The 24,937-nt window shown below is 56.8% G+C and overlaps 1 protein-coding gene across 1 annotated transcript; it reads right to left on the minus strand.

Moving 5' to 3' along the window:
• Positions 1-8,389: 8,389 nt before the first annotated feature.
• On the minus strand, positions 8,390-23,110 carry HPN (hepsin). The gene is made up of 12 exons (XM_047079128.1): positions 23,099-23,110; positions 19,345-19,534; positions 19,208-19,249; positions 13,992-14,121; positions 13,796-13,918; positions 13,643-13,683; positions 13,226-13,391; positions 12,946-13,136; positions 9,621-9,716; positions 9,285-9,427; positions 8,938-9,102; positions 8,390-8,719 (listed from the first exon to the last, which is right to left on the minus strand). Exons 1-12 carry the CDS (start codon positions 23,108-23,110, stop codon positions 8,681-8,683), a joined length of 1,338 nt encoding a protein of 445 aa, XP_046935084.1. The 3' UTR covers positions 8,390-8,680.
• Between the last annotated feature and the right edge of the window lie 1,827 nt (positions 23,111-24,937).

Raw genomic sequence — 24,937 nt, forward strand, 5'->3', positions numbered from 1 at the left:
AAAGAAAATTTTTAACGTTTATTTATTTTGGAGTGGGGAGAGGTAGGGGCAAAGAGAAAGGGAGAGAGAATCCCAAGCAGGCTCCACGCCGTCAGCACAGAGCCTGACGCGGGGCTCAAACCCACCAACTGTGAGATAACGACCTGAGCTGAGGTCAGAGGCTCAACCGACTGAGTCACCTAGGTGCCCCTAGGCAGGCGGGACAAATCGCAGCCTGTTGCAACAAGGTGAGAAGGATCCAGCAGAAAGGGGCCAACTGCGGGTGGACTCAGACCAGTGTGCATCAGAGTCCCCAAAGTCTGGCTGAAACAGACTGCTGGGCCCCACGGAGTGGTGGCCCGGGGTGGGACCCAAGAGCTCCCATGTCAACAAGTCCCCAGGTGTTGCTCATGCTGCGGTCTGGGGACCCCACTTCGAGAACCATCGACGCAGAGGCGAGAGAACAGAAGGATCTCTGGGTGAGACCCGGGAACAGTCGCAGGGAAGGAGCTTAGTCAGGGACCAAGGCCACCGTCACCACAGCTGCTGGGACTCAGAGGGGGCCTCAGAGGGTTCCCACTGTGTTTCCCAGCGAAACAGGAGGGGAGACTGTGGCAGCGCAGCTGAGAGTGGGGTTCGGGAAAGGAGGTGTGAGTGCTCATCCAGGAGAGGCAAGTGAGGGTAGCCGGGAGCTGGGCAGGTGGCCCCTCAAGTTCACGATCACAGATGTGAAGCCGGGGCGAGTGCAAGAGGACAGGGGAGCCTTCTGAAGTGGGGTTTGCCTGATGAGCGGGAGGGAGAGGAGGGTGCCGGCCGGCCGGAGTCACAGACAGAGCCCGGAACCGGAGAAGGAAGGGCGCGGGAAGCAGCAGTAGGGTCAGTGGGTCCGTGGGCTGGATGGCCAGTGAGGTCGGCCAGTGGCTAGACTCAGGGGCAGCCAGAGACTGGCTTGTGCAACAAGGAAAGTGGCGGTGAGTAGGGGTGAAGCTGAGGCCTTGGAGGGCTGCCCCTCGGGAGGGGCCACGAGAGGCCTGTGGTGAGGACCCAACCCTGGGAGGCTCCACGTCTCCCGTGACCCTCTGTCTGCTTCGGAAGAGTCCGCCGTGCGATTCGCCATCCGCCCACCGTTCGTCCACCTGTCCGTCTGTCTCCCTGACTTCCGTCTCACCACTGCTTCCTTCGGCCCAGTATCATTCCGGCCTTCCGTTTTTCCGTCAGCCTGACACTCTCTTGGTCCACCTGCCCATCCGTCTGCCTGACGGTCTGTCTTCTCATCCCTCTCCCTCTAGGCCTGCCTGTCACCCTGCGGCTGTGCCCGTGGCTCCCTGGGTGCCCCTCCTTGCTCCACTCCTTGCCCAGCCCCCAGCCTCACTCATTCACCAGCCCGTGTCCTGTTGGGCCTCGGGGTCTCACCACCACGTCCTGGCCGTGGACCATCTGCCCCACGAGGGTCTCCGGAATGGGGCTCCGCCATCCAGGCCCACTTCCACACGGACGCGGACGCCAGGAAAGCAGGGCCAGGACAGCCTGACAGGGCGGGAGCTCGGCCGCTTCTCAGCAGTGTGTGTAGACGGCCCGGTGGGGCGGGGGGGAGGGCACCCAGGTGGCGGGAGGGGCCGGCAAGGGAAGGGCTGTGCAGCTGCGCTTTGCCGACCTGCCCGCTTCAGCCGGCAGTACACCCGGCCTTCCCGCCCACGGTGGCACCGGTGGCTACAGGCATTACTGTTCCAGAAAGAGGCACAGAGAGGCAGGAACTGGACTGTGGAGAGAGTGGGGCTGGGGCCTGGACTCCAGGTCCTGAGAGAGGACAGCACAGGGGCACCCTGACTCCTGGATTGGAGAATGGAATGGGTGGGGGGTGTGGACCCCTGGTCCTGGAAGAGGAGAGGGCTGCGGCCTCGGGTTCCTGGTACCCGTGGGCTTGGACCCGGGAGCAGGCAGGTCTGGGATAAGAGCCCCCACTGCCTCACCACTGTAGGCACAGCCATCGGGGACCACAGAGGTGTCGGGGCGGCAGGCCCAGTACCCGGGGAGGCCACATTGCTGCTGTCTGCCACCGACGGGATGTCGGGGGTCCCGGATCCTGGGATGGTGAAACAGTCCCTCTGCTGGCCACTGTTGAAGCCCACGTGGTGTGGGATTCAGGACAGGGTCAGCCAGGCCATTTCCTCACCCCGAGGACCCTGGGCAGACGCTGTTGGTTCCCCACCCACGTGGGCAGCCATGCCCAACCCCCCCGCCCCGGGCCATCGTGGGGCTCCCACCGCTGGCCACACCCACGGCCTACTGGATGTCCTTGTAGAGAAATAGCGCCCGGGAGGCACCGCTGGCCATGGAGAACCACCTGGAAGGTGTTCACCTGCAGGGGGGAGTGCGGCCTACAGCCCCCCTCCTCAGCTGGGCTCCATCTGCCCCACGGAGCTGGCTTCTTCCCGGCTCCCCCCTGTCCCAGTCCCCTGTCCACGTGGGCCTCCCTCTCGCCTGCCCTCCTTCTTTATTTTTCTATCTTTCTTTTTGCCTCAACCCTCCCTTCCCCCAACCATCTATCTTTCACCTTTTCTCACTCTCTGTCTCCCTGCTCTTGCTCTCTCTCTCCTTCCTTCTCTATCCCTCTCCCAGTCTGTGTCTTTCCATCTCTCTGCCACCCATTTTCTCTGTCTCACTGTGTCTCTGCTTCTCCTCTCTCTCTCCATCTCTCCCCATGTCCCTCTCGTTTTTATCTCTTGCTCTCGCCCTCTGTCTCTGTCTCCCACTTGCCAGAAATCAGACTCTTTCCCCTGGGGGTAGGGCCAGAGAGCCCCAGCCTGGGCCCTTCTCCCCTCCCCTATCCTCACCTCCATCCATCCCCAGAAAAGGGAATCGGGTCCCAGGTGGCCACGAGCAGGGCTCCTGGGCTGGGAGACACGTTGGGGAAGGCGTAGGCCAGATCTTGGGGGCCCACTATAGTAACTCTGCCTGTGATTCTGCAACATACACAGCCCTGACTCGACGTGGACCCATCTGCCCAAGACGGGGCCACAAAGGCCTGGCCCAACTCCCAGGGAAATGCCTCAGGTGGGAACAGGGCCACAGCCTCCCCAGAGGACACCAGCCCATCGAGGCAGACCTGGGGGAGGCAGGAAAGGAAGAGTTGGGCTGGGGATTGTCATCAGGTCAGGGATTGGAGGGACAGGGCCCAGGGCCCAGAAGGACAGAGAAAAGGAGCAGATATAGACAGGATCAGTCAGGGACCTGTGGTCAGGGGTCAGGGCGCTCACACTGGCCGTCCCGTGCATGACCTCAGAGAAGCCATCATCTGTCCTCTGCAGGGAGGGCCTCATCTCCATGCTTCAGCCCATAGGGGTGCAGGGGCAAGGCTGGGGACATCGTGACCTCTCAGAACTCCCAGGGAAGGGTCATGTCCCCTCAGTCCCCAAGGGCGGGGCTCACCAGATTGGGAGCATGTCCCGCCTCACCTCTGATCGCCTCGCTCCAGGTCACCTGGCTCTGCGCGACTGAGGGGAAGGGGGTTCGGCCAAAAGCTGGGGTCCACCTGCCACAGCTGACCTACCTCCAGAGCCCTCACTGCCCCCTGCCCACCGGCAGCAGCCAGAGCATCCCCATGGTGGCCTCGTGTACTGGGTGGCTGCAATGGCTTATCTATCCCCAGGGCTGAGGTGGGGGCCCGGGAGGGGGCCGAGGTGGGGCTGGGGGGACTGTCAGTTCTGCTATCCGTGGTTCGTGGATCCAGCAGGCCTAGGAAGCCCCCAGGGATCCTGGTCCTCATCGGGTCCGGCCGGGGCTGGGCCAGGCCTGTAGGTGGGGGTGGGGCAAGGAGAGCAGACAGATGGTTTCCAGGCCCTCCCCGGGAGCAGGGTTGCCCCAGGCCCCAGGGTGCAGGAGGGGCTCCCCACTCCATTAGCAGGCCTCGGCATGAGTCAAGCGATCCGCAGAGAACTGGAGCTCTGCTGCCTGGGGAGCTGACGATGCAGGGGCCTCTCCTTCCTTGGACCCCGCCGGCAGTGGGTTACAGACCGTCTCGCAGCCTCCGGGGACCGGAGCCAGCAGGTGCGGACAGAGCGGTCAAGATGTGCACCTGGGGAGATGGAGCGGCTGCAGGCCCGACACGGGGCCCACAGGGGGCGTCTGCAGAGAATGATGGGGGATTCTGTGGTAGAAAATGTTAGTTGAGCATTTGGGAGCATGACTGGGGGACATACCGGCCGAAGGAGAGGTGCACCTGGAGGGGTGAATGAGGAACCAGCAAAGGGGGCTCGTGCTGTGCACCTTGGAGACCGGTGGGGGCTGCCTGGCAGGGGAGGTTCTGAGTTAGGCAGTGGGGACCCCATTGTCAAAGTGGGGGGTCCCTGGGACACTGCTGTAACGCCCCAAATCCAAGCCAGCCTTCACCTAGTCAAACCAGGTGGGACAGAGGGGTACTTATACAGGCCCTGATATGAGTGGACCCCTCACCTTCCTCCCCTCTGAGGAATCTCGGTTAAGGCCTCCCATCTACGTCCCCAGAACACCCCAGCATGGGGCCCAGGGCTCCCCCTGGGAGCAGTGTCCAGGCCTGGTCAGCGGTGGGGGGGGGTGCTGGGAGTGGGGCCACTTTTGGTCACATTCCCAGCTTTGCCCCCTCAAATGCACCACCTAGTAGAAGGTCAAACCCCCCAGCCCCTGCCTCCCGGCTTGTACGAGGATTCAGCCAGCATTTCCCAACGTGTGGCTCCTGGGCTGCAGTCCATGCAGGAATTCTGGGAGTGCGTAGGAGAAGGCGAGGAAGCATTGGTTATTATTTTACTCATATTTTTCAATCTAATATTTTGTATTTATGTTGAAAAACATATGCCACTGCCACATGAAACCTACAGTTTTAGAAATATCGCCACTAAAGTCAAGGCTAAGTTGGAAAAAGAGAAAGACAAAAAGAAGGAGAAGCAGAAAGACATGATCTAAATAAAATAATAATACAAGTGGGACCAGTGGTATTTGTTGCTGGCCTGCCTCTCCCAAGACACCCCCAGAAGAGCAGGGTTTTCTCTGGTCTCCAGTTGTGTCCTCAGTGCTTAGAACCGTGCTTCCTTGGCACGTAATACGTGCTCAATAAATACTAGTCGAATGAAGGAAGGAAGGAAGGAATAATACAAATTAAGAAAACCACACTCAAATGTCTGACTTTGAGGAAATAATGAGAGAACATACATAAAACCCTTGGAAGCACCCAGACATAAGTGCTAAAAAATATTCATACATACACTTATTATTATAAAAAATTATTATTATGTACAAGTGCACCAAATAGACATTCTGGGCAAATGCTGACTGGCTGAGCATGAAAATCAAGATATGGCCAGGGCACCTGGGTGGTTTAGTCAGTTGAGCATCCGACTTCGTCCGGCTCAGGTCATGATCTCACAATTTGTGAGTTTGAGCCCTGCATCGGGCTCTGTGCTGTCAGCATGGAACCCACTTCAGATCCTTTGTCTCTCTCTCTCTCTCTCTCTCTCTGCACCTCCCCCACTCACGCTCTCTCCCTCTCTCAAAAATAAATAAACATTTAAAAAAAAGTTTTAAATAAATCAAATCAAGTCAAGGTATGCCCAAAGCTGAATACCCCCATCCTAGGACAAACTTTTGAGATGTAAAAGCAAATCTGAAAATGTATTAAACATTTCTTGCTATCACAGCCTTATTTTCCACAATCACAACAGGCAAATCTTTCAGGTTGAACACTTCAGGGAGGGATAATTTCCCCACTTTGTCAGCTGCCAACATGCTCCTCTGGTCAATAAGTTTCTGTGGCGGTTCTGGAATGCGGGTCCCGAATTCTATCAACGGACTGAGAGTTGGTGTCGGTCTCTCTCTGCTCTTCTGAGTCTGGATAGGTTTGTGATGGCTTCGACCAACCGAGTCGAGCAGAGGGGAGGCTGAGGTGTAAAAGGCAGTGTTTGTGGAAAGGCTCACTGTGGAGCCCGAGACACCTGGGAAGTCCAAGTGTCCTGGGGTGGCCATGCTCAGAGGCCAGCGAGCTGATAGCTGAGCCTAACCTCTGAGCTGTTCCAGCCCCGGCACCAGACATGGGAATAAAGCAGCTCTCCTAGTCCAGTCTCTGTCCACCGACTCCTTCCTTCCCATAGATCTTCCGGGTGAGGGTCTGGACGTCACGGAGCAGAAACAAGCTGTCCCTGCTGTTCCCGTTAGACCTTCTGAACCACGGACTCCATTAGCATGACGAGATGGTTGCAATTTAACCCCCCCCCCCCGCGATGGTTGGGGTGTTTTGTTATGCAGCAAGAGGACGGGAACAGCTGCTCACTTAATAGCTGACGCATTTAAATAGTATTACTTCTTCTGCAGAAACTAAAATCCGCTCCCTACTCCCACCACGCCTTGAACGTTCACAGTGATTATTTCCGATCATCGCAATCATTGTTAATCAGGGTGGCATTTTCCTTGTAAGAGAGCTGTGGTGGAAGACTGTACGTTCCTCCTTCCGCTGGACGGGGAGGAAGCCAGCTTACAAACCACACGCGGGGCTTTCCACCCCAAGTCATCCAGAAGGCTTTTCTATATTTGAAAGCGAATATTCAGATAAAAAGTCTAACCCCTGCTTGTGTCCCGGATAGGGTTGTACCCGGTGGGCCGAATAGTTCTGGCTCGGAGATGCGTGCCAATGACACGGAATTAAGAGTGTTGATCTTCGACTTTTCTGAAGACCAAGACCTCAGCAGAACATCAAAACAGTCCTGTGTTGTCATTAGTTTTCTCATATCTGCGTGGCTCCTTGGGGAGGGGGCGAGGTGGATGGGGACAAGAGGAGAAACTGAGGCTCACCGACCCTCAGCAAACAAAGGAAACTGGTAAATGGCTATTGAGTGAGTGGGCGCAATAATGGTCGCAGAAGCCAGCGCCGCCCCATGGCTGGCATGTTTCCAGTACACCTGCTATTGGCTTTTAATGCCCAGACGTCCACTAGATCCGCGAGAGCAGGACTGTGTCCCCTCAGAGCCCCAGGGCAGGCCGTGCCCTCTTCAGTCCCTTGCGGAGCAAGGTCATGTCTGCTCTGCCCAGCCCCTCCTGCCAGGGTAAGCTCCTCCAGGACTTGGCTCCACCTGCTCAGGACCCCTACGGTGGGCCATGTTCTCTCAGAAGCCCTGAGCTTCATAAAACACACGTACGGGTCATTTTTCAGCTAATTACAAAAGAAAATTCATGTTCACGACGTGCAAGTCGAGTCCCAGATGGGATGGGTAGGATGGTCCGTTCACATGCGGACATTTGGAAAACCTGCCTGGAGCTTGCGGATGAGACGGGAGGAGGGGGTCGGGGGGGTGCTGAGGTGCTCCCAAAGGACAAAGCGATGGTGAGGATCAACCACACTAAGGGTTTGGTATCCAGGGAGTGAGGCTCGGAGCATTTTCCAAACGCTCGGTTATCCAAAGGCACTTTCCTGTGTCTATTCATGTTTTAGGAAATTGCTCGGATGGACAACACATTATAATTTTTATCACCGAAAGTCATGGGAAGCAGGCACCCGTGAGCATTTTCCTGCAGACCAGCTGGTTGTCAGCAACACGTGGATGAGACCAGGGCAGAAAACACTGGATTCCTCCCAGTTTAGGGGCAGCAGCACCCCCTGGTGGCCGGCAGGCCTCCAAGAGATCTGCAGATGCTCTAGGGAACAGGGGGAAGCTGGGACCCGACCTCCAGCCCAGACCAAGGAAGGGGTGGTTGTCTCAGGTTCTGCTCACAGGGCCTGGCGCTCCTGTCTCCATCCTACAGGGACCCAGTTTCCCGTGTTGGCCTATGATGAATGTCTTTTTTCCCCCACTGGGTATCCACATCATGTTTTTAGAAAAAGCGCCCCATTTTCCATTGGGGAACCCCCTATACTCAAGTCATATAGTTCTTGAGGGTCAACCTTCCTGACTCCATGCACTACGTGCACAGTGATTTGATGAGGAATGAGGATATGACCCGAATCTGTCCAGAGAGAGCCAGGCCTGGACCTTGCTGTAGCTACTGGTTAAGAATTCCCTTTCCACTGGGGCTGCTAAGTGGTCCGTGAAGATAAGCCTTGTGTTTGGGTTGAGGGGGGGACATCTCTGTCTCTGGTTGTAGTGGAGCCTTCTTGGAAATAAAGCTGGCATGGAGAAAAGTAGATGTGAGAGAAGAAATGAGGCACAGTCCCGATAAAAAAGTATATGGGCAGCTGGATCCAACAGTACCTGAAGCCGATTGCTCCAGGGCAGTTTCAGTTAAGTGAACCAATTATTTTTTTTTTTTCTCTCAAGCCAGTGGGGACTGGAGGATAATGCTCCCTGCCTGATTTGTGCCAGTCCCTAACTTCTCTCTTCCCTCCCCCACAAATGTCCTCATTGCTGTTTCCATTTGCAAACTCAGAGGCCACGTTAATCAAAACCATCTTTATTATTTAAAGAGCATCCTGTCATCAGGGGCACCTAGATGGGGGTCCCCAGGTGGCAGAACAATATTTACATGGGGGTCAGGAGGGTGAGGCTCGGGTGGTCCCAGGGCTGAGTGGGCCCGCCACTGTGGAAGAGAGGAGCCTGGAGGGAGGGTATCCTTGGACCTGTGGGCTCAGCCCAAGAAGAAAAATGTCCCATTCCAGGCCCAGGGTGAACCCCAACAGGTGGGGCTGGAGCCACCTAGGCGAACTTGGGCCCTGGAGGCGTGCACATCAAGGAGAAGCCGCAGGTCAGAGCTGGGTCACCATGCCGCTGGCTTCGGAGTGAGTCTGGGGAAAGACAACTGGGGGCTTCTGAGGACTGAGAGGTTTCCCCAGTCCCACAGCTCACCTCCCCTCCCCAGAAGCCCTCTGAAATCCATCTGTTCCCTAGGCCGCCCTCTTCTAGTCCTGAGCACAGGTTTCCAGAAAACCCCGCCTTCTCCCTTTTCCCCATTAGAGTCCCAAACACTCCCGCCCTCTGGCTCCCATCTGGGCCCAACGTTCACCTTTATGGCCTGGAAGATCCACTCCCGGAAGTCACTGACTTTGGTGTAGACACCTGGCTTCTGGGCCAGGGCACAGCCGGTGCCCCAGCTCACGATGCCACACAGCCGCCAACGTGGCGTCCGAGAGATGCTATCCTCACACACGAAGGGGCCACCGCTGTCACCCTGGTGGGGGAAGGGGAGGCCTGGCTGGAGGCCGAGAGGGCATCCAGGAGGCCCTCTTGAATGGCCAGCGGCTGTGGCCACAGAGCCCCCTGGGCCTGAGATAGGGAGCCCGACCGCCCCCTGCCCTGGGTCTCCATCCCCGGAGTGGCAGGGGCTAGGGGCTACCCCACACTGTCCCTCACCTGGCAGGCGTCGATGCCACCCTCAGGGTAACCGGCACAGAACATCTTGGGCTTGATCTGGTTCGCGTAGAAATCGGGGCCGTTGCAGACATCGTTGCTGATTATGGGGACTCGGGCCTCCTGGAGTACCCCAGCCTGTTGGCCTGGGGGTGTGCGGGCAAGGCTGGCCAAGGCTGGGGAGCGTGCGCGGCCCCCTTCCCTCCTGGTGCCCCCCGCCCGGGCTCCTCAGCGTCCCTGTGCCCCGGGGCCCAGAAGCATTCGACCAGCCGGACTGCTTTTCCCCAGCCCAGCTCAGTCTCCCTGACGGCGGCTCCGCAGACAGAGGACGGGACTCACCGTAGTACTGTGTGTTGCCCCAGCCGGTTACGGTACAGATCTTGCCATCCACCAGGGCCTGGCCGGCAGCCGGGAGGCACACGGGCTGGATGTATTCTGTGAGAGAGACCACGCGGTCCAGCCTCTGCCAGCCTGGCCCACCTTGTACCAAACCCCTGTCCGGCGGCCTCAAGCGCCCCGGTACACCCTTTCCTCGGTTCTTTTTTTTTTTTTTTTTTTTAATTTTTTTTTTTCAACGTTTATTTATTTTTGGGACAGAGAGAGACAGAGCATGAACGGGGGAGGGGCAGAGAGAGAGGGAGACACAGAATCGGAAACAGGCTCCAGGCTCTGAGCCATCAGCCCAGAGCCTGACGCGGGGCTCGAACTCACGGACCGCGAGAGCGTGACCTGGCTGAAGTCGGACGCTTAACCGACTGTGCCACCCAGGCGCCCCTCCTCGGTTCTTTTTTTTTTTTTTTTTTAATTTTTTTTTTAACGTTTATTTATTTTTGGGACAGAGAGAGACAGAGCATGAACAGGGGAGGGGCAGAGAGAGAGGGAGACACAGAATCAGAAGCAAGCTCCAGGCTCTGAGCCATCAGCCCAGAGCCCGACGCGGGGCTCGAACTCACGGACCGTGAGATCGTGACCTGAGCTGAAGTCGGACGCTTAACCGACTGAGCCACCCAGGCGCCCCTCCTCGGTTCTTTTAAAATAACCACAGGAAGAGTTGCCATCAACTGAGTTAACCGTGTATGAGGCGCTTTCCTGTATCCTCCAAACTCCCATCAGCCCGGGGAGGGGGCACCGTTAGCCCATTTCCAGAGGAGGGACATGAAGCCAAGTCACTTGTCCAGAGTCTCATAACGACTCAGTGACAGAGCTAGAACTGGAACCCAGGTCGGCCTGATTCCGGAGCCGGTGTTCTTAACCCCGGCCCACAGGGCCAGCCCCTGCCGAGAGGATGCCTTTGTGAGAAGTAGGAAAAGGCATCCCTATCTTTACATACTTGACTTCCAACTGCCAGAAAACCATCACAGTAGATACACAGGTCTACGCCCACAACAGTGACAATGGTGCCCCTGAGATGCGATGTCCTTGTGCCGTGCACAACACGCACAGAGGGTTTGTCTGCTCCCTGCTGGTGACTTCACGGGCCTGAGCCTCGGAGCTCTACGCTATAAAATGGACAGAATAATCTTTTCCCCCAGAGGGTGTGGTGAGAAACTGGCGAAGCACTGAGCAGCCCACCTGACACATAGGAAATGCTCACATGAATGAGTCACAGTAATAAACGACAAAAGCGGTGACTGCTCACACGAACTGGGTGCTCACTGTGTGCTGCCATCGCTCGAAGCTCTTTACTCACATTCCCCTTTTAATCATCTCAAAAACCCTAGGCGGTCATTTAATGGATCAGGGAAACTGAGGCACAGACAGAGGTGAAGCCACACACTCAAGATCACATAGACGGCAAGCCCCGGAATCTGATCCCAAATCCTACGCTGTTACCCCCTCGGCCTCGTGTCTCGAACCGAAGCCACTCCCACCCCCTCCTCCTGTGCTTCCACGGACACTTCTTCACTTCAGTATTTGTAACCCCCAAAGACAAGGCTTTGTTTTTTTAAAAAAAAAAAGTGTATCTGGGGCGCCTGGGTGGCTCAGGTCACGATCTCATGGTTCGTGGGTTCAAGTCCCACATGCTCTGTGCTGTCAGCGTGGAGCCCAATTTGGATCTCTCCCCCCTCTCTCTCCCCCACTGGTGCATGCTCTCTCTCTCTCTCTCAAATAAATACAAAAGAAAAAAGCAAAATGTGCATCACCCCCTTCGATGGGAAAACCAATAACACAGACCATTCAAAAGAAAATAGGCATAAAAATAAGTATAATAGAAACCACAAAACAGTCCCAGCAGCACAGCCTGGGGGTTACACGCACAGATTCCCACGCCAGGCAGGCTTGGCTCAGATCTTTGCCATTTTCCAGCTGCGGGACTTTGGAGCAGAGTTCCCTTCTCTGTGTCGGGATCTTTCCCCACGTGGGAACGAAGGATCAGAGGAGGACCCACCCTCCCCAGGCTGCCGTGGGGGCTAATTGTACTATTTCATTATCACTGTACCATTGCCTGGCGGAGGCTCATCGTCGTCATTACTACGACTTCGTGGCCATTGTTTTTATGATTAGTGTCACCACACTGTGGCCTGCTGAAAGCGGAAGCCCAAGGTCTGCTCTCAATCCAGAGGCAGGCCCTGGAGAAGCGTCCTGGCCCCCAAGGGGAGTCTTGCCCCCTGACAGCAAGGAGATGCCCCAGAGAACTGCAGAGGGGCTAACTTCTCAGTCCCTCTCTGATTCATCTGTGTATTTTAAAAGCCTTCTTCATTTCATCTTTTTAATTTTAATTTTTTTTATGTTTATTTATTTTTGAGAGAGAGGGAGAGACAGACCGTGAGCAGGGGAGGAGCAGAGAGAGAGGGAGACACAGAATCCGAAGCAGGCTCTCAGCACAAGAGCCCGATGCGGGGCTGGAACTCACGAACCACGAGATCATGACCTGAGCCGAAGTCGGACGCTCAACCGACTGAACCACCCAGGCGCCCCTCTTCATTTCATCTTAACTATATTTGTTGGTAACAGCTCTTTTGAGACGTAATGCACACACCATGCAGGTCGCCCTCTTCGAGTGTACGAGTCAATGGCTTTTTAGTGGGTTCACATAGAGTTGGGTGCCTGACGATCCATTTTAGAACAAAAGAGATCCTGTATTCTTGACTCATCCCCTCCCAATCTCCCCACCTCAGCCTCGCCCCTACCTCATACCTCCCCTACCTCCTGGTAACCACCGATCTTTCTCTGTCCCCACACCTGCCCATTCTGGAATTTCATTTTCACGGGATCATAGAGCGGCCTTTTGTGTCTGACTTTGGTTTAGCACAGTGTTTTCAAGGCTCATCTGAGTGTGTCTTGTGTCGGTACCCTGCCACTCCTTCCGTGTGTGGATGGACCACGTTCTGTTCATCCGTTTGTCAGACGTGTGGGTTGTCATCTTTTGCTTGTCGTCAACCGAGCTGCCTTGAACATCTGTGTGTGAGATTCTGTGCGGACATGTGTTTCCGCTTCTACTGGGCGCGTACCCTGGGGTGGAATTTGCTGGGCCCAATGCTAACTCCATGTTTGACTTTTCGAGGAATTGCTGGGTGGTTTTTCAAAGTGGCTGCACCAGTCGTCCCTGTTTGACGCGTGCCCGTCAAGATCGTTTCCCTTACCCCCATGGATTCCTATGGCTCCGTCCTCTCTCCTCCCAGCCTCTGGAGTCCCCAAGGCCAAGGCTCATCTCCAGACTTACCCGTGAGGGGCAGGGGGCTGGACAGGTGGACCAGGGCGATGTCATTGCTGTTTTCCTCGCTGTTGGGGTCTCGAAAGGGGAGGTAGCCCCCGTGGTACACCACCGCCTGCACCCCCAGCTGCAGGCCATGGGGGGAGGCCTGGGCCACAGCTCCGGCAAACACCCGCCATCGGGACAGGACCCGGTTCCGCCTGCCAGGGGACAGGAGAGGAGGATGGCAGCTGCCTGGGCACGGCCCGTCCCACGTCGCCTCTCCCCCTCAGCGCTACGGGACGCTCACTCAGGGAAGCAGTGGGCAGCTGTCAGGACCCAGTCTCCAGAGAGCAGGGACCCTCCACAGAGGTGAGCTCCATCGTAGCGAAGACTGACTTGCCACGGCCACCTGCCCAGGCTGGTGTCTCGGCCTCCCACGATGCGATCCACAGGCAGCTTCCGACGGCCACAATCTGTGGGAGAGGCGGAGTCACGAGGGCCCCGGGAGGGCCTGGAACCTCAGGACACAGCCCCATCCTTGGGGATCTACGGGGACAAGTCCTGCCATCCTGAGGGAGTCTGAGAGGACACAGCTCTATCCTTGTAGGGTTGGATATGGCCAGTGTGGGGGGTGGGGGGCGGGGGGGTGCCTGATGGGACATGGCCCTGCTCTGGGTTTGGGGGGAGGGCCTAAGGGAGAGGGTTCTGAGTTTCAGGGTCTCACCTTGGCAGACAGTAGCCAGGAAACGGCCCCTGGGACAGTCACTGTGAGAGAAAGACAGGGGCAGAGGCAGAAATAAAAAGAGAGGCCAATTAAGACGGAAGAAAGGGCATCGACTGCGGGCGGGTGGGCGCCCCTGCCCGCTGCCCTCCTCACCACACGGAGATGACCTCGAGCAGCCTCCGGGCCAGCGGCAGCCTCCCCTCGTCCACGCAGAAGAAGCCCGACGTGCCGTTGGCGCCCGCCGTCCGCACGTCCAGCTCCGAGTGGCCCAGGGCCCTGGGCAGGCAGGGGTCAGGCCTGCTCCTCCCGCCCCGCGCCGCCCGCCCACCCCCCGAGGGCCGCCCGCTACCTGAGGAAGCCCATGTCCTCGCAGCCCAGGCCCGCCACCCCGGCGTTGGAGCGCGAGGAGCACAGCAGCCGCCACGTGCCCTCCGTGTCGTCGAACACCATGAGCCGGGCGTCGGCAGGGCTGACCTGCACTGCAGGGCGACAGGACGGCCGCCTGGGTCACCTCCCCGCTGTGCCCACCCGCTTGCCCGCCCGACCCTGCGGGGCTCCAGGCCAGGGTCTCCGCGGAGCCAATAGGAGCTGGGGCGCACCTATGGGCTGGGAACCCGGGGACCTTCCTGTGGCCGCCGGGCTGCCTGAGCCGGCTGCACAGGCACCGCTAGTCTGACCCTTTGCTTGGCCATTTGGGAAGAGGGAAGCGGTTTCCAGCGGGCTCCGGAGAGGATGGGCGTGTGCGGCTGGATCTCCCGGGGCCATCTTTACCCCCAGGAGGGGAAAACTCAGCCAAGGTGGAGGAAAGCCAAGATCTGCCCCTTGATGAAGCCAGGCTTGCCAGACCCCCAGAACTGTTGGAGAAGTAAGTTCATCATTTCCCTTTCTGTTTAACCAGTTTGTTTCTTTTTTCCTTTTGTCTTCTGCAGCCTGAAGACCCTTGACACATCAGATTGCCCAAGTATCTAGAGACCCTATAGTTTTTTTGAAAGAAAGAAAGAAAGAAAGAAAGAAAGAAAGAAAGAAAGAAAGAGAAAGAAAGAAAAGCTATCTTTTCTGCAAGACTTGTCCAAGCCTTGAATATACTAAAATGCATATGGCACTTCTCCAAGTAGTATTCATTCATTCATTCATTCATTCATTCATTCACCAGATAAGTGTTAACCAGACATATACTCCGTACCCAGTCCTGTGTGGGGTGATGCTGGGGGCACAAAGATGACCTAGGCAGCCCTGGGTTGTGCCCTCACCAAGCCCAAGTCCAGGGGTGGGAAAGACAGACAGCAGAAAAAAAGTCACTCAACCAAACACCTCATCACAGGCTGTGAGAAGAGGTGGGGTGGAGACCCAGTAAGGCTGGAGAGAGCCCATGTCTGGGGCCGGTTGTGTTGAGAACTGAAGGCCCTCTGAGCCCCTCCCAGGCTGCTCCCCACATGGCCAGAGGACCCCTTTTCACACCTAAGCCAGGTCACAGGCCTCAGGCGTATTTATTTACATTTACCCCTCAGCACGGCCAGGCTCTGTTTTGGGCAGTGGACAAATTGCTAAAGCAGTAAGCGAACCAGACAAAACCCCTGCTCCCTGGAACTCAAAGGCCAGTAGGTGAGACGGGGAATGAAAGGGACAAACGAGTCACAAAAGGAGCCGGGGAGACACATCAAGGCTGACAGAGGCAGGGGCGTACTGGCGTGTGGGGTGAAGCTGCCATTTTCCATAGGCGGGCACAGAGAGAGCTTCGTTAAGGAGGTGGAGTGTGAATGTAGATCTGAAGGAGGGGAGAGGGTTGTGAAGGCAGGTGAGCGAACAGAGAACTAGGCCACAGGACCTGCGAGTACAGAGAACCCAAGGCTGGTGGGGGGTGCGGTGGGGGAGGACCAGCAAGGCGGCCGGAGCAGAGTGAGCGAGAGGCAGAGGAGCTGGGAGGCAGGCTGGGTCAACACCAGGACTTTGCTTCTCCCCGAAGAGAGGGGCAGCCAGGGGAGGCCCTGACCCGACTCGGGGGTTCACAGGCTCCCTCTGCCTGCGGCCGGGAGCAGAGCAGCGGGGGACCTGGGGAGGGGCTGCTGTGGTGTCCAGGAGGGGGTGGATGGAAGCTGGGCCAGGGCAGGGACGGTGGGGGCGAAGGGTTTACACTCTGGGTCGCAGGGACAGGGTTTGCTGGCAGACTGGACGTGGCTGTGAAGGAAGGACAGGGGACAAGGACAACTCCACGGTGTTTGGCCTGAGCCATAGAAGGACGGAGCTGCCATTGACCAGGATGGGGAAGGGGGCCGGGGGAGCAGGTCTGGGGAAGGACCAGCTGTGACCTCCTGGGTCCTTTTCTCCCGAGCTTCCTGCATTGCTGCTGCTCCAGAGCACATTCTAAGAAACCAAATCTGGGGCAAACTCAGTTTGCCAACCTCTCAGGAGGAAGCCGGCGAGGCCGTACCCAAGCCGAGTGGTCTTCCCATAGCCCCACAGATCTGGACAAGGTCGTGCTGAGACCCTGCTAGGTGCCCAGCACTATGCCTCGTGCTCTCCCTGACCACCAACAGCAGGGCCTTGCCACACCACCCCGAAGCCACAGAGATCCCCATTTTGGTCAGAGGAGGGGCTCAAGCTCAGAGAGACGGGCTGACTTGTCCAACATCACCGGGTGAGTGAGAAGCAGAGAGGGTTCGCACCCAGGCTTCGCCACTCCAAACCCCAAGCTGTGAATGTTGCCCTAGGCGGCCTGTCCAGCCACTTCCCCTTCTGAGGGCCAAACAGTGACAGCGGGGGGATGTCAGTGGGTTGGACCATGTTATGCTGTGTCATATCTGGTATGGGGGGTGGCTTTTGAATCTCACAACCATCCTAGGGCATAGAGACCCCTTCTATGCCCATCTTGCAGATCGGGAAACTGAGCCTCAGAGAGGACATACTTGCCCAGGAACCTACCACTAAGAACCAGCAAAGAATTTGAACCCAGGCCTGCCAGCCTACTTACTCACTGCTGCTTCTGAGGGTCTCACCTGGACTTTCACCGGCCCCACCCTGGGCACACTTCCCCCAGCTAGCACTAAGAGCCTCCTGGCTGTCCTGCCTTAATTATGGCCTCCTGCTCTGAGGTGGGGGCAGGCGATGCCTGGTGCCTCTGCTGAATGGCACCCACCACCCCACATTCCAAGACCAAGACCTGGGGTTCAAACCGTCAGCTGGGGGTGAAAAGTTTCCAAGTGTTCCCGATAGGGTGAGGCCTTAGGGAAAAAATGATCACTTTATAGATATGGGTTGGGGGAGATGCGGGGAGGGAATATCAAATGCTCCCTCCAATTATTTTTGAAGCCACGTTCTGTGCCACCGTTTCTCACTTTTCAACTCTTTATTCTTGTTTGAATTATTTGAAAAAAAAAAAAAAAATGTGTTCCGGGTCACCTGGCTGGCTTACTAAATTGTGTGATATAGTTAGAGGTGTGAAAATCCCAGGAAAATGAGGTGGGGATATAGTTTTGCGTCTGTTTTTGTTTGTTTGTTTGTTTGTTTTGTAATTTCCCAGCAGTTTTGGAAAACCCAAGTATAACTTGAGCAGTAGTGCTGACGTTGGCCGGAGCTTGGTCTGAATCACGGCCTAGTTACTTTCCAGCTGGAGGCCAAGAACAAGGTAGTTCATTGGCAACTTGTGTGGTTTCATTTAAGCAAAGACTCCCTGAGCACCGACTTAGATGCAGGACACCGTCTAGGACAGCAAACAATGTGCCCCTGCCCTCCTAAAATGCACCAGAAGTACATAATTATCAGTGTGAGGAGAGTTCTACCGCAGCAACACGGATGGTGGCGGGGTCGGGGGGAGCATGAGGTCTGGGGTGCAGGAAGGCCTTGCTCAGGAACGTTAAAGCCTGAAGGTGAGACACAAAAGCAGTATTTACCAAGTGGCTGAGAACCAAGCACTGCAAGGACCTGCATCTCTCATTCTCCCCCGCGCCCCTCGCCGCTTACAGATGAGGCTATTGGGACTCAGGCGGGGCAGGACCGGTAGGAGGCCCCAGAGCTCAGAGTGACGGTGCGGAACCTTGAAACTGCTTCTAGGTGTGAGCTGGAAAGAGGTGAGAAGCAAAGACTGTGGGACCGGGAGGGTTCTTCAAGGGCATGAGAGTGGACCCTGGCGAGTGCCAGACGCAAGCGTGAGGTGCGGGCGGAAGAGGGGGATGGACCCTAGGAGCCTTGGAGCCGCAACGCGTTGAGATTTTAGCCCAGCGGCAGTGGGGAGCTATGGAGGGGTTTTCGGCAGGGGCACGATCCCTCTGTCCTGCCGCTTATTCGGTGTGTGGTCTTCACTTCACTGGGCCTCAGTTTCCCCCATCTGAAAAATGGGGATGATAACAGTTCCAAATTCACAGGGTATGGTGCAAAATTTACAGCCAGGGCCTGGCAGATGTTAGCCGTCACTATGGCCAGTTGCTTGGCTATTTCTCAAGAAACAACAGAGTGTAGTTGTTCTGCTCAAAAGCAGATCTAGGCTACCTGGGTTCAGATCCCAGACCCCGCCGCTTACTAGCTCTGAGACCTGCAGTACATCACTGGGCCTTTCTGTGCCGCGGCCTCCCCACATTAAAATGAGCTTTGGGGGAGGGCTAATGAATTGACAGCATAGAGCCCAGGGGCCTGCGCCCGGCACCTGTAAATGCCAAGTGCTGACATGATGACCAACATGGACGTAGGCTTCCCTTGTCTGGATTTTCATTTCTTCTCTTGACGTGAGCAGAGCCCTTTATGGAATTGATGAGGCTCACGGGAGTGAAAAATACATGCCGACACTTAAGTTCCCCTTTCTTCCCGCTGCTCTGGGCCACAGAGCGGCAGCCTGGGGCTGGCATCTGGGGAAATTCGTCCATTCATTCCACATTTAGTGTCTGTGTCTATTATTAGTGTGGCCGTTCATTCTCAGCTGCCTGCAGACACAGCTCTAGCAGGCAAGTCTAACAGCTATTCCTGGCCTCATCATCTACCAGCTGTGTGCCCTCTCTGGTCTCATTTTCCACGTCTGTAAATGGGGGTCATAACAGCAGCCGCCCCCCAGAAGAACTAGAATGGGTCGCCGAATTCATACGGCACCCCTCAGACAGGTTTTGACCTTGCCTCGCAGTAAGGAACACGTTTTACATCACAGCGTAGCCCTGAACCTGTGCTTTCTGGGGCGAATCATTGCGTTGCTCCGAGCCTCAGTTTCCCCATCTGTAAAACGGACTGATAAACGGTACCACTCTTGTAAAACCAAAACAGAAGATTAACAAAACTTTTTCTTACAGAGAGAGGTACACTGTGGTATTTTCTAATCTTACCTATTTTTTAAAATGCGGTTTTCAACTCCCTAATTTAATTTCACGATGCACCAAGCGGGTAATGCACCTAGAGTCTAAGAGACACCAGACAAGTGAAGTGCTTAGAACAGTGCCTGGCCCAGAGCAGGCCCTCCACACGGCACAACATCGCTGCTAACTTCTCTGCACAGGCTCCCGCAGTCACTCAGGACCTTTTTTCTGGAGCTCCCACCAGGTACATGTGTCCTCCAGGGCTTCCCAAAGGGTCCCAGCCTGCTTTACTCACCCGGATACAGCGGCTCCTGATCACTCTTGAGTAGAAAGGTCACTGCAGAGAAGGTAGAGGTGAGGGCAGGCAGGCGGCGGGGGGGAGGGGGGGCTGCAGGGGGCAGGGGAGGGTAAAGGCCCAGGGGCCACTCTCACCAATGGCCCAGGATGCTGCCCCGATGGCCGTCAGGAGCAGCAGTGTCCCCGCAGCGAGAGCTGCCACCTTGGGTCCGGAACAGCATGGCACAGTCCGGCCACCTGCAACAGACACCGTGCTGGAGCCACCGCCAGGCCTGTCCTCGTCACGGCAGGGTCTGGGCACGGAGCCAGCTCTTAGCCCCCAGGGCTAACTTAGCACGCCTGAGCCTGCCATGCCCTGGGCCCAGTTTCTCAGGGCCGTCCCTCCCCTACAGCGTGGACAACCAGGTGTCCAGCTCCACAAGGCTTCCCGCTGGGAAGGGGCGTGGCCGGGACAGCCGCACTCCTGCCACGGAATGATCTCTCCTCCCCGGTGTCGGTGACACATGACAGGCGCTTCCGCACTTTGCTATCTCCTTCATCGTGTTGCACCCTTTTCTCGAAACTCTCACTTCTGATAACTCTCTCAGAGGTTCTTGTGACCCTTGACCTTTGCCCCCTTGGCAGCTCACTTCCCTCCTGTTTAGCATTTCCCCACCACCAGTCTGCTCCGGTCCCTCCGTCCTTGGGTATTCTCCCAAAGCCAGACCTCTCCCGCAGGACCCAGCTCCAAGGTCAAATGTGCCCCTGGAGGGTAAGAACCTAAGTTTGAAAATTCGCAAGCCCCACTTTGAAATATTGGTCTTACTCCGTGCTGACAGCTCGGAATCTGGAGTCTGCTTCCGATTCTGGGTCTCCCTCTCTCTGCCCCTCCCCCGCTCATGCTCTGTCTCCCTCTGTCTCTCTCTGTCTCTCTCTCAAAAATAAATAAACATTGGGGCGCCTAGGTGGCCCAGTCGGTTAAGCGGCCGACTTCGGCTCAGGTCATGATCTTGCGGTCCGTGGGTTCGAGCCCTGCGTCGGGTTCTGTGCTGACCGCTCAGAGCCTGGAGCCTGTTTCAGATTCTGTGTCTCCCTCTTTCTCTGACCCTCCCCTGTTCATGCTCTCTCTCTGTCTCAAAAATAAATAAACGTTAAAAAAAAAAAAAGAGTTAAAGAATCCATGCTATAAATAAATAAATAAATAAACATTAAAAAACATTTTAAATGTCGGCCTTACCCCTCCCTCCCTGGGACCTTGGACAGGCGGCATCACCTCTTTGAGCCTCAGCTTTCTCATCTATTTAATGGACATCCTCCCAGCACTCACCTAAAAATAATACTTTCAAGTTCTCTTAAATAATAGCCAAACTCTAATCACAGGCTTATTTTCTCAAGCACTGCTCTAAATGCATTCACTTACTCAGGCCTCATTTCAATTATGGTTCCCATTCTTCAAGCAGGAAGCACTAAGGCTCAGAGAAGTGGAGTCACATGCTCAGGGTGACTCAGCCAGCAAGAGGCAGTGCTGAGTCCTGAACCCCGGGCACGTTTGGTGCTGGGGCCCAAGTGTAGAACCACTAAGCCATGCTACCTCTCCCCGTGCTATAATGCCCGGCATAGACCAAGTTCTCAATAAATGCTTTTACATCATTAGAGCTGTGTGGTCCTGGGCAATACCCTTCACCTCTCTGGGCCTCACTTTTCTCATTGGTAAATGGAGCTCTATTCATTCATTGTCCTGTTGGAGCATCCACTGTACCTGGCCCCATTCTAGGCTCAGGAGACACATCCCAAAACAAAACAGGTGAGATGCCCGCTCTCGTGGGGCTCACATTCTCATACGTGTAAGGTTGAGGGGAAAACATAAACAAGTAAGCAAACTCGATCATTTCCAGACTGTGGCGAAGTCTATGAAGGAAATAATGCAGGTCAAGGCAGCAGGTGGCCCCCGGAGGGTGCTGAGGGAAGGTCTCCCCAAGAGGGGACTTTTGAGCAGAGACCTGAAGGGTGACACCAGCCATGTAAAGATCTCAAGGAAGAGCGCTGTGGGCTGAGGAAACAGCACAGGCAAAATCCTTGAGGCAAAAATAAGCATATGATCTGTTTGAGAGAGGCCATTGATGTGGCCAGAATGGCATGAGCTTGGGGGAAGGCAGGCACCGAGGCTGGGACCAACTAGGGAGGCCAGTAGCCTGAGGAGAAGGGGGGTTTCATTCCCAGTGCGACAGAGGCCCTGGGGATTAAGAGCCAACCCCTTTTGCTAGGGATTGCGGGAGGGCCGAAGACGCAGGGCTGCTAAAAGCCTTTGGCAGGGCCTGGCGTGTGCCCAGCTGTCCCTGGCACCTGCAGGCCGTCCCCAGGGCAGCAGGAGCTCCCAGCTCTCCCCTCCATGTCATGGGCACAGGGCCAGACCAGCACCCAGAACGGAGCAAGGCCTGGTCCAGGATCCTCCTGGGACGGCCGGCGTCTGGGTGTCTTAAGAATTTGAGAAGCCAGCAGTTCCCGTCAAGGCATGAGAAAACAAATACTCCCTCCCTCCAAAGAGGCCACAGTGGGCCAGGCCAACCCTGGCCTCCCGCCCACGCCCGCCCACCGGCGACTCTGCCCCCAACCATCTTCCTGGTTCCGGTGGGAGGTCTTGACTCCCTGCAGCCATGAGGCTGGTCCTGGTCCCTTTGTTTTCAGGTGCCTGTCAGGGCTTTGGGCCCGGCCCGGAGGCTCTGGTGTGTCTGCCGGGGTGCCGAGCGCTGCCACCCCGTGTCTCTTGGGGTGGGAAGAACCTCCTTCCACGCCTTCTGGATCTGGGGACTTCGAGTAACCCTAAAACAGGTGCCCCTGGTGGGACAGGAGGCGTCTTCACTCTGGGTCCGCCTGTGTGAGAGGCCTCCTCACAGCTCGTCTTTGCGGAGGCAGGAAGTGTCCTCACTGTGGGCGTGAGGCAGCCTCCTTGCCCTGATTCCCGGGAAGCAGGGGAGCCTCCGGGCCTGGGAGGCAGCCTGCCCAGCCTCTGCCGCAGGCACTGCTCTCTGCCCCCCAAGGGCACTAAGGCTGCCCTACCTCAGGTCTTCTGCCCCCACCATTTGGCTGCAAACCCTCACAAGTGACATCTTTGGTTCCTTGGCTTGAAACTCAGGCTCGTGGCTCAGCCCTCACCCTACCCAGCTCCCACTTCCCGAATGGAGGGCCCTCCTTTGGCCTCCGGGATACGGCACGTGCCCGATTCTCCTTCCATTTCTCCGATGCGGCCTTCCCCATCCCCTGACCCTCTTCTTACTCCCTGAAACCTGGGGTCCATAGGGTGGCACATGGCCTCCCCCCACTCAGGCCCCCTGCTCCCATATCTGTCTCACACACCTCCACAGCCTCAGTTTCCCTTTTCTGTCCTGCAGCCTCGTAGATGTCCCCGCCCACAGGATCCTCCTGGCCTGACACTGGCCTCGATGTCCTCCCAACCCCCAGGTTCCGTCAGAGGCTCTCATCCTCAGGACTGTCCCTCATCTGCAGAATGCTTCCCCCTGCCACACACACAGCTTGCCAGCTCACACAGCCTGCAGGCCTCCTGAGCATCTCCTGTCCACCCTCTCCTTCCCTGCTCCCAGCCCCACCTGGGCTCAGCCTCCCTTCTGGTCCAGCCTCCACACAGAAGCCCGAAGGTCTTCCTAAACACAAAATCCATCCTGTCCCTTCTTTACCTAGAACCCTCCATGGCTCCCCAGTGTCCCCAGGACAGAGTCTTAGACCTTCAGCCCTGTGGTGCAGCTGTTAGAGATTCGGGGATTGAACATGTTTCCCCAAATTCCCAGAGAGTCTTATGGGGCTTTCTTTATCAGACACCCAATAGTCTCCAAAGAGCAGTCAAAGGCCCAGAACTTGTAAAACACAAGTCAGTATAAGAGAAACGAAGACTAACCACCAGCGCCATCTTGCGGAGAGACCCAGCACTGCCAAGGCATCAGCCAGCCCTTCAGCAGAAATAGTCCTAAGAGACGTGGCTCCAGCTTGCTCACCTCACCGCTGCCCCAGCTCCACTTCCGGTATTACCTCCAGAAATAGCCGAATTACCCATGTGCCACTGCACACCCAGCGCCTTGTCAGCCCCTGCCTTTAGCCGCTCTTCCCTCTGCCTGGCACACCCTACCTATTCCCTACTCATCCTGAGTGTCAGCCCAGGTATGGCCTCCTCCAATTCTGAGTCCCCAGGGAGCACCAAGAAGCCTGCCTTGGGCGCACTTCAAAGTAACACAGATGTAGCAGCCACAAGGCAGGGATGGCTCTCAGCCCTGTCCTAGCCCCGTCCTGAACTTCCCTTACATCCTTGCACCAGGTGTTAATAAGGACGGTATCATTATCCTCGTCCCCAGTGTACAGATGAGGAAAGGAGGCCCAGAGAGGCGCAGCCACCTACCCTGGGTCACCCAGCAAGTCGGCGCAGCACCAGAACCTCTAAGCATCTGTATCCAGGTTTGACCACCGGCTCCAGCCCCGCCAGCAGGACCCCGCGACGGGACCGGCTTGAGCTGCCCGGGGGTGCACTGGAGCCCCACTCTGCCTTGCTTCTCTCTGTAGCCAGACCATCTCCGGCCACCCCTCTGGGCATGACCTGCTTTTCTCCCCGGTTCATTCACACATGGGCCCCGGGCCCGGGGACCCCAGGAGAGATGCCGTCCCTGAGGTTCCAGGCTCTGTCACCCACCTGCTCAGCCAGGACAAGTGCCCCCTCCTGAGCCACTGCGAGCCTGGGCTCGCTCTGGGCCACAGCCGTGAGGCTTGGGGCTTGATCTGCCAAGTGTGCTGAGACCCCACAAGGGCAGTGTCCACACTGATCGTTTCAGCCAACACAGCCAGCCCTGCCGAGCGTGCCATTCAGACCCTCATGCCACCCTGTGGGGCGTGCCTTCGTATCATCTCCATTCTACAGATGAAAGCTTGAGGACAAGAGAGGATAAATCCGGGACCTCCCAGCCAGAAAGTGCCACCACCTGGGACCAAACCCAGCTAGCCTGGTTGCAGGAGGAAGAGAGGGAGCCGGCCCCCGCTGGAGAGGCAGGCAGGAAAGGCCGTCCCCTGATCGGGCCCCTCCAGCTGGCCCCCAAGCGTGGAAGAGGTTGAGGGAGAGGCGGGCTGTTTGGAACCCTCACCGGGGCCTGCCAAGAGCCCTTCAGTGCCAGCCACTCGGGCACGTGTTTTCCCCCATCGTTCCTGGAGTGCTTTCTCTGCGACCTCTCCCCTCTCCATCCATCCTGGCCGAGTCCAAAGTTCTCTCTCTGCTCTTTTGCCCACAGTGCGGGGAGGTGGGAGGAATGTCTGGAATCGGTGGGGGTCTCGGGTCCCGGGGACGCCAAGTCGGCTGACCTCTGTCATAACCGCTCCAGTTCATGGCATGTGTCTCACATGCTAAGCCCCACAGTGGTGCCTTGTGTGTGCTCCGAGCTCCCAACAACCCCCGTACATAGGCAGGTAGGTAGGTTGGTAGCATTAGGATCCATGCTTGACCCAGGGGTAAAACGAAGCCCAGAGAAAGGATGTCAGTTGTACAAGACCACACAGCAAAAAAGTGGCAGGTTCAAGTACAGGCCTGTGTGTTTAGCTCCCGAGTCTGTGTCCTTAACCATGATAGCTGGTCTTCCCACCTTAGCCCCAAGGAGAAGACGGTCCAGGGTTCGCTGAGAGATCACTGGGGTGTGAGGGGAAACTGAGGCATGGAGCCAGGCAGGTCATATGGGGTAGCGGGAAGGCGGGTGGTGGCACA

This window comes from Lynx rufus, unplaced genomic scaffold (assembly GCF_022079265.1).
Source record: "Lynx rufus isolate CCGP_SWC_20201006 ecotype Redwood Valley unplaced genomic scaffold, mLynRuf1.p SCAF_16, whole genome shotgun sequence".
In the NCBI taxonomy this organism is placed as follows: domain Eukaryota; kingdom Metazoa; phylum Chordata; class Mammalia; order Carnivora; family Felidae; genus Lynx; species Lynx rufus.

Excerpts from the sequence above, each read along its gene's own strand:
- HPN (XM_047079128.1), bottom strand. Across the intron at positions 14,122-19,207 it reads TCAGGAGCCGCTGTATCCGG|TGCAGGTCAGCCCTGCCGAC; the intron begins GTGAGTAAAGCA and ends GTCGCCCTGCAG. Across the intron at positions 13,684-13,795 it reads CTCGAGGTCATCTCCGTGTG|TGACTGTCCCAGGGGCCGTT; the intron begins GTGAGGAGGGCA and ends TTTCTCTCACAG.